Source organism: Terrapene carolina, unplaced genomic scaffold, assembly GCF_002925995.2.
Source record: "Terrapene carolina triunguis isolate 2854851 unplaced genomic scaffold, T_m_triunguis-2.0 Scaffold210, whole genome shotgun sequence".
NCBI lineage: Eukaryota > Metazoa > Chordata > Testudines > Emydidae > Terrapene > Terrapene triunguis.
In genome coordinates, this window is record NW_020664561.1 from 39,943,448 (window position 1) to 39,956,469 (window position 13,022).

The window sequence follows — 13,022 nt, forward strand, 5'->3', positions numbered from 1 at the left end:
TGCATTTTCTACAAGTGTCTGACAATGCCATTTTGGGTAGTTACTAAACTGCAGCCTTACATCTCTAAGTTTGAGTGCCATTGTATTTTGTAAGTCTGAAACTGCCTTTTCCTACTTACTTTCTTCCCAATCATCCCCCTTCATAATCATCCAGTCAACACCAGATTGGACTGTCCTTTACAAATCTATCAGTCTTTTCAAGCTTTTAATAGTAAATACTGTGTATATATTTATATTTTTACTATTAATGTAGTTGCTATCACAGGAGCTCCAATACAAACTGCAGTTGTGCCACTTAAATGATTGGGTCGTTTATAGACACCGCACTGTGTAACCATGGCTTAAATCCAACACTGGGTTCTGATCCTGCTGTGAGTGCTGTGCAGGTGTCCACCCACACGATTACCACTGGAGCAGTGAAGCCTTAGATTGCAGATTTCATCCCACATGTCTTGCAAATTTCTTGTGCCTTATGATGGCTGGTGGGGTTTATCAGAATGTGCAAACACCCCTTGGTAAGCTTACTGCAGGTCTGTGCCATCACTAATAGATCAGCATTTCCTACCTAAACTTATAATACAATTGTGTGGGCTGAGCATGAGTAACGTACCTGTCAGATACAAATGAATTGTCTTCTACAAAATGCGTATTGGCCTTTTCTTGCCAAGCTAATACAATAACATACATTACTACAATGCTATCTCATTCCCGTGCAGAGAAGACCATATACCTAAACTTAGCCTGTAAAAGGTGCCAGATGCCAGGAAAATTTATTATTGCCTCATTTTTCTACAGGAATGACAATGACAAAATAGAGAGTGCATGTCTTAGTTTTATTTCCTCACTGTCTATCTAGCATTTGTTGCATTTGTCTAGGAAATGCATCCATTATTGAACCAAATATCATCCTCTCCACTCTTTTCTGTAAGAAAAATTCTAATGCTTTCATTTTCACCTGGAGACCCTTTCATGCATGGTAATGTGAATTTATGGTGCACCACAACTTTGATCTCCCACACTCCTAAACGACAGATTTCACTTACTGAAAGGGAATTTTAGAAGAAGATGAGATACTATCAATGAATCTATAGAAAAGAATTCTACGGGAGTTATACGGTTAATGTCCAAAAGGTCTGTTTGCCCAACTGAGTAAATCCAAAGTTCATCCTAGTTGTACTAGTGCATCTCATTGTAACAAAAGAAGTGGGACGACCATAGATGTGAAGCATGCACGACTCCTCTGAATTTTGTCTGTGTTTCTTGGTACCACACATATTGGCAAGACTGCTGTCAAAGCTGATTTCTAAAGGATAATCTTTGACAGCTTTTTCCCCCCAACTGCTTAGCTGTCAGTTCATGGAAATTGCTACTTGTCTTATGTAAAATGCCAGCTGACAAAGTGCCTAGTTCATTATACCACAGTAGATTAAACAAATACTGTGTTTCTGCTAAACCAGCTACGTATAGAACAAATTCTGCAGCCAGGGTATGGATCTGTAACCTTTTGTTCAGATAACTCAACTCCAGTTCCCCTAGGCTCAGGTAGGGGGAAATCAGGAAAACATTGCACCTCCAGAAGGTTCTGCCAGATGCTGACAGGTACATGGTTTAACATCTGGAAGTGATCACTGTTCCCTCTGCTACATAAACACTGAATAGTTCACAGCTATTTTCAGCTTGCATTAGCTTCTTTTTCTACCATTATAATAAAAAAGGGATAATCTTGAGTATTAAATAGTTATATTTGTACAGCACTTTGAATACATAAAGACAGGCACAAGCTTAGTAAGGTGTCTTAGTGTTTGTGCATATGTTGCCCGAATGCAATCAGTTAATGTTTTTTAATTCCCCTGACTTTACCCAGATTATTGAGTTGATACCCTGATAACATGATTTTTAGTAAGAATATAATTTGCCTAAATGACTGAGCTATTTTGTGTAAAAGTGGGCTGGATTGGAAGTCAGGAAATTCTGTATGCTAATCCTAGCTCTGACACTGGCTTGTTATGTGACCTTGGAAAATCAGTGCTTGTCTATATTGTGAAGCAAATTTAGCTTAAGGTAGGGTCTGAGTATAAAGTGGAATAGCTATTCCTGATTAACTCCACATCCAAAGTGGATTAAGATAATTCAGAATAAAGAATTCTTATTCCAGAATAAGAGAATCCACTCAGGAATTTGACTGGGAATAGTTTAATGCAAAATAGCTATTCCAGACTAATTTTTCCTGCATAGACCAGCCCTCATTTAACAGCTTTGCCTCAGTATCCCTGTCTGTAAATGTGGATAAATAATACTTATCTCCCTAACAGGAGTGTCAGTTAGAACCGAATCATGTACCCTTGCTCAGACCAAACTCCAATTGATACTAATGGAAGTTTTGCCCGAGTAAGGAGTATAGGATCATACTTCTCATGTTTGGGCAGCAGTCTGATTATGTTAGGTTCTATGATTATTAGCACTCTGCTGTAAAGTAGTTGCAGTATTTTCCTACAGAGGTAAAAGAAATATATAAGAAACTTGAAAATTTTACCCAATGTCTTCTAACTATGTTTCTAGTACAGTGGACTTATCCACATGGCAGAGAGTTGCTGGTTGAATGCCTAACATGCCTTTTTGTTCTGGTCTTTCATGCTCCTTAATTTTGTGCAAACCTTAGTTAAAACAGTGACACACACTATATAGAAACTTTAGAGAGAGAGAGTGGTGTTAAGAACAGCTAGCATCTGCAAGTGCTGAAAAGTATGTTCAGACTTGGCATCGTAGAAGGCTTCAAAAGATTGCCCAGGCTGCTTGATATGCTTTTACACTAGGCATTGATCCAAATTCCACAGTTTGTTACTGTCACGCAAATTGTTCAATAGCAATGAACAACTGTGGTCTTCAATTACATAGTGCAGTACATGGGCGTTGCCTGATTTTTGGCATAAATTCTGAGTCCTCATTGACTCACAGAGATGACGTAACATGCCAAAGAAATATTTGTGATAAAACATGCTTTATTTATGCTACATGACTCATCCCAGAAATAAGTTTCAGAATCTCTAGTATGTAACCATCTTCTGCCAAAATTATCAGTTATTTTCTGAATGTAATGCCATGGCTAGAAAATCTGGCTAATATGCCAAGTGACGTAAAGGGAAACGAGAAGACTTTTTATCAATACATTAGAAGCAAGAGGAAGACCAAAGACAGGGTAGGCCCACTGCTCAGTGAAGAGGGAGAAACAGTAACAGGAAACTTGGAAATGGCAGAGATGCTTAATGACTTCTTTGTTTCGGTCTTCACCGAGAAGTCTGAAGGAATGCCTAACATAGTGAATGCTAATGGGAAGGGGGTAAGTTTAGCAGATAAAATAAAAAAAGAACAAGTTAAAAATCACTTAGAAAAGTTAGATGCCTGCAGGGCCTGATGAAATGCATCCTAGAATACTCAAGGAGCTAATAGAGGAGGTATCTGAGCCTCTAGCTATTATCTTTGGAAAATCATGGGAGATGGGAGAGATTCCAGAAGACTGGAAAAGGGCAAATATAGTGCCCATCTATAAAAAGGGAAATAAAAACAACCCAGGAAACAACAGACCAGTTAGTTTAACTTCTGTGCCAGGGAAGATAATGGAGCAAGTAATTAAGGAAATCATCTGCAAACACTTGGAAGGTGGTAAGGTGATAGGGAATAGCCAGCATGGATTTGTAAAGAACAAATCGTGTCAAACCAATCTGATAGCTTTCTTTGATAGGATAACGAGTCTTGTGGATAAGGGAGAAGCTGTGGATGTGGTATACCTAGACTTTAGTAAGGCATTTGACACGGTCTTGCATGATATTCTTATCGATAAACTAGGCAAATACAATTTAGATGGGGCTACTATAAGGTGGGTGCATAACTGGCTGGATAACCATACTCAGAGAGTTGTTATTAATGGTTCCCAATCCTGCTGGAAAGGCATAACAAGTGGGGTTCCGCAGGGGTCTGTTTTGGGACCGGCTCTGTTCAATATCTTCATTAACGACTTAGATATTGGCATAGAAAGTACGCTTATTAAGTTTGCGGATGATACCAAACTGGGAGGGATTGCAACTGCTTTGGAGGACAGGGTCATAATTCAAAATGATCTGGACAAATTGGAGAAATGGTCTGAGGTAAACAGGATGAAGTTTAACAAAGACAAATGCAAAGTGCTCCACTTAGGAAGGAAAAATCAGTTTCACACATACAAAATGGGAAGAGACTGTCTAGGAAGGAGTACAGCAGAAAGGGATCTAGGGGTTATAGTGGACCACAAGCTAAATATGAGTCAACAGTGTGATACTGTTGCAAAAAAAGCAAACGTGATTCTGGGATGTATTAACAGGTGTGTTGTGAGCAAGACACGAGAAGTCATTCTTCCGCTCTACTTTGCTCTGGTTAGGCCTCAGCTGGAGTATTGTGTCCAGTTCTGGGCACCGCATTTCAAGAAAGATGTGGAGAAATTGGAGAGGGTCCAGAGAAAAGCAACAAGAATGATTAAAGGTCTTGAGAACATGACCTATGAAGGAAGGCTGAAAGAATTGGGTTTGTTTAGTTTGGAAAAGAGAAGACTGAGAGGGGACATGATAGCAGTTTTCAGGTATCTAAAAGGGTGTCATAAGGAGGAGGCAGAAAACTTGTTCACCTTAGCCTCTAAGGATAGAACAAGAAGCAATGGGCTTAAACTGCAGCAAGGGAGGTTTAGGTTGGACATTAGGAAAAAGTTCCTAACTGTCAGGGTGGTTAAACACTGGAATAAATTGCCGAGGGAGGTTGTGGAATCTCCATCTCTGGAGATATTTAAGAGTAGGTTAGATAAATGTCTATCAGGGATGGTCTAGACAGTATTTGGTCCTGCCATGCGGGCAGGGGACCGGACTCGATGACCTCTCGAGGTCCCTTCCAGTCCTAGAATCTATGAATCTATGATTTTGTCAAACTGATGGAATTTTACTTGTTGATTTTTTTCTGTTCTGACAAACCTTTAAAATAATATCTTCTTTCAAATCTACTGCTTTCTTTTGAAAGTGACTGACGTATTCACACGTGCTTTCACAAGTACATTCCTGTAATTCAACTTTCCTCTGTCCCTCTTAAGACTTTCTCATTGGCACTGTCAAATAAGTCACTGTAGTGTCATTGAATATTCATACTTTTCTATGTGAACATACAGTGTGTTTCCCCTATTTTCTCTTTCTAGCTACCAATTTTCATGTTGTTTAAGTGTTGTGCATAGTACCTTCTAATCTGGTCCCTGTTAGAATGGTGGTGTTTTTTGTTTTTATTTGTTGCTGAATTCATTTAGGATACTTTCCTTGTGACACCTCTTTCTTTTCTGTCTAGCAGATGGCATCTCTACTGACTTCCACTAGCACCTGTCTGAACTGACTATATTAGGAAAACACAAAGTATCTGTAATAATGTAATCCATAAAGCGATGAAATAAATATACTCCATGAATCTTGAAAGAATTAAGGTGATTATAGCTGATCCTGTAGCTTTTTGGATTACTGCATATGCTATTATGATGAATTTTAACATTACACTAATCAGACTGTGTAATTTTTGTGTGTACTGTTAATTTATATGTAAACTGAATAATTTTTGCTACCCTTACCATAAATATGCACAATTTTGCTCCTAGTGCATCTGTTCATAGACACTGTTAATGACATGTCATGGTTACGAAAATATTAACCTCAAAAAGCTAGTTTTGATTTACATTTAAATTGCACCTGTATCTTTAAATAGCTACATGTAGCATTTGGGTTTATAGCATATTCAATACTTTGTTTCTATAACTTTGTGTCCGTATATAATATTTTATATGTTCAAAGCAGTGTTGTAGTGGTAAAAAAAGAAGTGGGTAAACTAACCTAAACTAAACTCCACATTCCCCAAATGAGAAGTGGATAAACTCCATTTGCCTGTGTTTATCCACAATGCTACTGGTTCAAAGTGCATTGTATTCTTTGCATAAGGACCTCTGTCGATAAACAGCCTCCCTCCTCCTTAGAAACAGAATGGCATACAAAAGCTGTTAGAAACAAATTCTATATATTTAATCCTTCCATACAGCACTATCATAAGTTTATGATATATAGACCTATAGATTCTATTGTCCATCTGAGATTATTCCATGTCAGTGATAATTACTACAGGAGAACCACATTATTCTATCATATAATAAGTGCATATGATGGCAGCATCACCTAATATCCCATATTCCTGCAATTTTTGGTAAGAGATAAAAAAAAGGTAATAGTTTATAAATTTACATATTTTGAATTTTGAAAATCTAAAATGATTAGAACTACTCTATTCAGTGATTGTGAGACCACTATTTTCAACACATGCTATTTCTTATTATGGAACCTATATTTATTCTAATTATTGACTAATCTTACCATTTCTTCTTCTGGCTAAAATCATGCTAACCAAAAAAATAAAAAAATAAAAAAATAAGTCTGTGTCATTGGCCAAAACCATGATTTATAATGATAAAAATAAAAAATGATGCTTTGATAAATGTAGAATCATCAAATTTTATGTGTGTTCCAATTCTCTCTTCAAGATCCTCAACAGTTTGTCATTCTCCTAAATAACAGAGGTTATTTGCCTGTTTGTATACTGAAAATACATTTAATACCCATATTTATATAGCTCTTCAAATAACTACACACATGTGGTCATTTCAATGACCAGGGAAGGAACCTGGGAAGTACTTCACTGAAGATGCTGGATAAGGCCGAGGAGGAGACATTCCAAAGCAAAAAAATGGCTGAGGGAAAAGTGAAGTAAGGTGGGTCTTTCTTTGAGTGGACAGTTACTTCATAGTTTAGGTCCCTGGGCTGGAGGCTGGAGTTGAGGGTGAGATTGGACTCCCACTTGCTGCTACCTCATGGAAGTGGAAATCTCTGCAATGAAGAGAAAAGATGCTGTGGTGCAGAAGGGTGAGAAGGCAGACAGGCCCTCAAGGGAGGACAGTGATCCAGTAAAAAGACTTGGAGATTTGATGGTTTGTTTTTAATTTCCTTTGAACTTCTACTTGGGCTCATGCTGCCCTGGAGGAACTCAATCGTCCAACCAAACTACCCCACCACCAGAGGGAGACTTTGGTCCAGTGTGGGGAAACTGTCAGAGCTGTGCATCTTGACAGAGAGAGGTCAGCCACCTTTCTACAATACCCAAATTAGATGTTAATTAACATGAAGCCAAAGACATGCAGGTACAGTTATATGAATGATTTGGCTATCTAAGTGCCCTTGTGGTTATTTGAATAATTGTAAATTAAAATATAGGAATGCAGTTATGGAAATGATCAGACATCCAAGTAAATACTCCTGAATTTATTGGAAATAAAACTGAAGTCAATTCAAAGTTTTGCACAGATTTCCATGGAGCCAGGATTTCACGTTTGCTGTTTATCTCAAAATACACAAGTTACTTGGCACCTGATCCTGGAATTAGCTCCATTGTCCCATTGGCCTTTAAGCCTTATTAGGTCCCTGCTCCTACTGAAATCAATGGCAAAACTCCCATTGGTTTCATGGTACAGAGTCTGGCCCCATTCTGGTCAATAATTGGTAGACAGTGACATTATGCATGTATAGTATATGATTTTCAAATGAATATACCATTGTTTCTAATACCAGCGTATTAAAATGCTAAACCAATGTGAAAACCTCAAGTTTTGCTTTGATTTTAAAAATGTCAAAAATGGCCTTATTTCGCATTAAAAAACAACACCACACAACAAAACCTAACTCAAAAACTGAATGTTTACAGGATATTTCTCTGAAACAGGACCAAATAAGGGCAAGAGTATCACATTTCTGAAAAGTGTGAAACTTCTTTCAGTTGAAAGTAAATTTTCCATGAGTACATGTAAAACTGATTTTTTTTCATGTTTTTATATGAAACAGGGCAGGCCATTTCATGGAAGTTTTGAGAAAGGAAAAAATATCAAGAACTAAATGAGACAGAGAGAGAGAGAGAGAGAGAGAGAGAGATGCTTTTGTCACTTTTGTACAACTATTTTTGAATGAATGTATTACACAAGTTGAAGGTACCACACTTCATGTGTCCTCATTTTGTTTTCAAACATAACTTCCTTTAACAAAATACTGTGCTGGGATGGGCAGGACTATACTTAAAAAACTGCAGCTGTGCCACTGCAGTGCTTTAGTGCAGATGATGCTATGCCAACAGGAGAACTTCTCCTGTCACCGTAGTTAATCCACCTCTACAAGAGGCAGTAGCTATGTTGAGAGGAGAAGCCCTCCTGTTGACACAGCGCTGTCTCTATCAGGGTTAGGTCGGTATAACTGTCGCTCGATGGTGTGGATTTTTCACACCCCTGAGCAAACTAGTTATATGGATGCAAGTTTATAGTGTAGACCTGGCCTAAGAAACTGCTCTTGGAAAGTTATTAGCAACTCAGAATTCAAGATGGCCCTAAATATCCTCCCTCCTCAGCTCTGGGGAAAGTTTGGATTTGCATCTGGAACCAAATTCTGTTGACTGGACACCTCACTACCAAAAAGAGGTTTAGAGCTGAAGAGCCCTCTCCCATCCCTGCACATTGAGGGTGCACTACATACACTTGGTCCTTCCATGGGTGCACGATGGGGAGGGGAGGAAGGGCATAAAGAACCTCTTCCTCCTCTCTCTGCCACCCTCACTTGCAGGGGAGCCCTCCTCTAGGCACTGGCACCCAGGTTCAGAATGTGGCCTATGTGCTTTCAGAGGAATCCAGATACAGCGAAGTCTCAGTGAATGAGGGCCTGGGCTAGGGTGCCCAGATAGCAAGTATGAAAAATCAGGATGGGGTGGGGGGGTAATAGGCACTTATATAAGAAAAAGCCCCAAATATTGGGACTGTCCCTATAAAATCGGCACATCTGGTCACCCTAGCCTGGGCACCTGCCCCATCTTCCTCTCTCCACACAGTCTGCAGCCAGCTAGCTCCAAGCTGTGCGCCAGCTGAGCACTTGCAAGGGCAGCCTGCAGAGCGCTCTCCTCCAGCTCCCCCCACCCCGCCAGGAACAGGTCCTACGGCGCCCCCGCAACCCAACCTTGCAACCCAAAAACCAGGTAAAGCGCTCTGCCAAAACGACCAATCAGGTGCTTCGATCCAAGCAGCCAGCCAATGGGAACTCCCTTGGAACCGCACCAATGGTGGGCTGCCTATTCAGGCAGAGCCGCGTGAGCTCTCCCCCGCGGGGACGGACGTGGGTGCGGGGCCCGGCTGCTGTGCAGTGAGCGCGCGGCGGTGCCTGCTACTCGCCTCCCAGCATGGCCGGGCTGAGCAGCGGCAGCGGCGGCGGCTCCAGCCTGGGACGGTGCAGCCACGCCGTGGTGCGGGCGCTGCCCGAGTCGCTGTCTCAGCACGCGCTGCGGATAGAGAAGGGCAAGGAGGTGGACTTCGCCCGGGCCGAGCGGGAGCACCAGCTCTACGTCGGGGTGCTCAAGAACAAGCTGGGGCTGCAGGTGCTGGAGCTGCCGGCCGACGAGAGCCTGCCCGACTGTGTCTTCGTGGAGGACGTGGCCGTGGTGTGCGAGGAGACCGCCCTGATCACCCGGCCGGGGGCCCCCAGCAGGAGAAAGGAGGTACCAGCTGCAGGGGGAGTGGGGGGGGGGGAGGCTCGCTGAGCACGGGCGGGGCTCCAGACCTTGTGCCCCACCTGGGGAGAGCTTCTCCCCCCTCACCCCCCGCGCGGTCTCTGCTAAGATCTCTGTAACTTCCCGGGCGGGGGCAGAGCCCATGGTCCCCAGAATCCCTGGCTGGGTCATTTTCTGGTCGGACTTCCTCTGTGACGTTTTATTTTAACTTAATGCAGAACAGAGCCGGTGCAAATGCACGGAATTAAACCGAAGATCTCTGTGGGAAATGTTTGCAAGGAACAGCTGTTCCGAGAAGGCAGCAGTGTATACAGAGTGCGGTGCTGTAAGGCGTGGCAGGTTGGTGGCATGATGGGAGAGGAGAGTCAGAAGATGCTCAATGCACTTGCAGTCTCTCTTTCCCACAATGAACTCCAACCTGAGTGCTTATGAAGAAGCTTTCCCATTCTTAGCACAAAAGCCACAGCTTGGGAAGAACACGTCTGACTTAGTTCTCAGTCGTGCAGTGAATCACCTACAATTTGTATCAGAAAGAAAATGAATCCAGATGTATGTTCTTCTTGTCTTGGCAGTGCTGTAATGGTGACTGCAAATTGACTAGTCTGAAAAACGGATCTAGTCCTGTTTCTTTTGCAACTAGTTGTGCTTAACAAACATGTCAGGGTGTCTATCATTTTGTTGCATGAAATAGATCACTCTGATGTGTTTTAAGACCTCCTGAAGCCCTTTATAGTAAATCACAGCAGTTCTTTGTAAGTTTAAGCACAATCCAGGGAGGTGATACAAAAATGTTACAAAAAAACAATTAACAACTCCAGGTATATGTGCAACACTGCACAAGGCTCAATGTGAATCTAATACATGTGTAGATGTAGTATAAATCTAAATTCACTCTTACGTTAGAGAAGCTGGATGGAAACATTGAATTTATTCCATTTCACTAACATTTCTATTGAATGTGTATTACTCCTTTAAAACACTGAAAGATGGTGTGCGTGGTTTTGTGGTTTTTTTTACATATGAACAAACAAAAATGCACACCTACATAATTTAGTGTGACATATGTCCCTGTAACAGATTACTATATCAATATATTATATTAAAGTGTTCATCTTATTAATTCAGCAGGTTGTATAAGCACTGTATTGCAGTTTTGAGTGCAGAAATTTAATATCTTTCCTGGGTGTAGCCCTTGTGATGGTGGTCAGGGCATGTGTACCCTAGCGTTAAGTACGCTTTTAAAATGTGCAGTCAGTTTAGTTTCTCAAATACATTTAAATATAAATTGACTAAAAAGCCACTGTCACAGTCAGAGAATATTTGAACTTACTGTGCAACACTTTTTTAAATAGTGTGATCTCTAGGGATTCTAGGTGTCTTGGATGCTTGGGATTCAATAATTTAAGTGAGCTTCAGTGTTTTCTTCTTCATTAAGCTGTAATACCACCCCTCCGACATCTTCATATGTGTTTATGACCATTCTAAGTCACATCTTCACTTGGAATCCTTCAACAGTGTATTAATTAAATAGTATTTTCCCCCCTTTTCATATAAGAGGATATCTAATAACACTCCTCCCAGTTTCAGGTTACTGATGTACCCTATACCCAGGGCAGAAGTGGCTCATGTCAGGAAGCACCTTTGCATTCAGTTCAGACAAGCAGGGAGAAGATCAGCCAACCAGAAAATGAAATAAAAGCAGTCAGCAAAGGATGATTTGGGAAAAGTCTGAAGCAGATAAGCAGCCAAGAGAAATCAGGCAGTTAGATAATACAATAACAACAAAGATCTGTCATGGAAGAATAATTCTCTGTTACAAATAATTAGTACTTTATTTTAGTAGAAGTGTTTTAAACAGCACGCTGTATAAATCTGCACAACATTTTTATTGCTTGCTCTTGCCATTCCACAGTAAAGATTTCATAGCATGTAGGGAAACGGTTGCAAGTTGTTAAGAGTTTATTATTTTTGCATCATATTTACTAGTGTGTTATGAATAGTTATCAATAAATTACTACAATGTAAACTTAGACACGTTGTTTCTCTTTTCAGTTTTAATTTGCAGTATTTATTAACCTGCACAGCACAATAATTCATAATGGGTCTTCAGTTTTTGGTGCAAATTAGTAATAGTTCTGATATATTCAGAATAAAATGCTTTTTATAAAGCGTTAAGTGTATCTTAATCTCTCACATTTCAGGACATTCAGAACAAAGATGCCTACGGTCACCTTTACCCAGCCCTTTGTGGGCATATGAGTTATTTGTGTCAATACATATAATTTTAACATGAATGCCTTAAACCCAATTGTGCATTCATGGTTGCACCTATGATTTCTGTATGGTAGAAACCAGTGGAAAATCTTGGGCACAGGAATGCAGACTCTGGCATTTAACAAATAGGTGCAAGTGACTCAGTTACTGAGTTACTGCTACAGGAACCTTTGCTCTGAAATTCCAGTCTTTATGTTAGTCTTAAAGGTGCCACAGGACCCTCTGTTGCTTTTTACAGATTCAGACTAACACAGCTACCCCTCTGAGTCTTTATGTTTGACACTTCAAACCTGTTCATCAAACCAGTTCCCTCTCTGCATTCAAATGCATCGTAAACTAATTTCTGTCACCTTGCCTCTAATAAGTGAGATGGGGTTAGGGAATAAAATGTACCTCCTCCCCCACCCCCAAGTTACAGAACCACCAAGTTGGGAACATGTCTTAGGGTATGTCTACACTACCGCGGTAGTTCGACGGCTGGCAATCGAACTTCCGGGTTCGATTTATCGCGTCTGGTCTGGACGCGATAATTCGAACCAGGAAGTGCTCGCCGTCGACTGCGGTACTCCACCTCAGCGAGAGGAGTACCGCGGAGTCGACGGGGGAGCCTGCCTGCCGCGTGTGGACCGCGTCTGAACCGCGGTAAATTCGAACTAAGGTATGTCGACTTCAGCTACGTTATTCACGTAGCTGAAGTTGCGTACCTTAGATCGAATTGGGGTGTTAGTGTAGACCAGGCCTTACTGTGTATTCACATCATCTTTATTGTAACACTGCTCTTACTCATTCCAATTCCCCTCCCTTTTTGTCCCTCGCTGCTCTTTCACAATACCTATTCATAGATGAGCTGTTGGGTAGGGCTGGGTCTTTACTTGTTTCTTTGAAGCTGCTAGCATACTTTCGGGCCCTCAGGAAATATTTAAAAAAATAAATGATACAGAGAATTTGAAGCGTCAGTTATTGGTCATCGGGGGTAACATACAGAGTATAGGGGGGATGCTAGTATTTTGGTAGTGGGCAGCACATAGCATATACAGTCTGCAATGTCCCCAGTGGAGGGGGTGGTATACGGTGGGTGAGATCAGGATACAGTCAGCAAGCAGTGAGGGTACATC

The 13,022-nt window shown here is 41.0% G+C and overlaps 1 protein-coding gene across 1 annotated transcript in view; it reads left to right on the forward strand.

The window, feature by feature from the left end:
- The first annotated feature begins 9,173 nt into the window (after positions 1–9,173).
- Positions 9,174–13,022, forward strand: part of LOC112107706 (N(G),N(G)-dimethylarginine dimethylaminohydrolase 1) — a 63,873-nt gene continuing 60,024 nt past the window's right edge. The window contains exon 1 of the mRNA XM_026655636.2: positions 9,174–9,621. Coding sequence (XP_026511421.1) covers positions 9,307–9,621 — 315 coding nt within the window. The 5' untranslated portion in view covers positions 9,174–9,306. The remainder of the gene's footprint in view (positions 9,622–13,022) is intronic.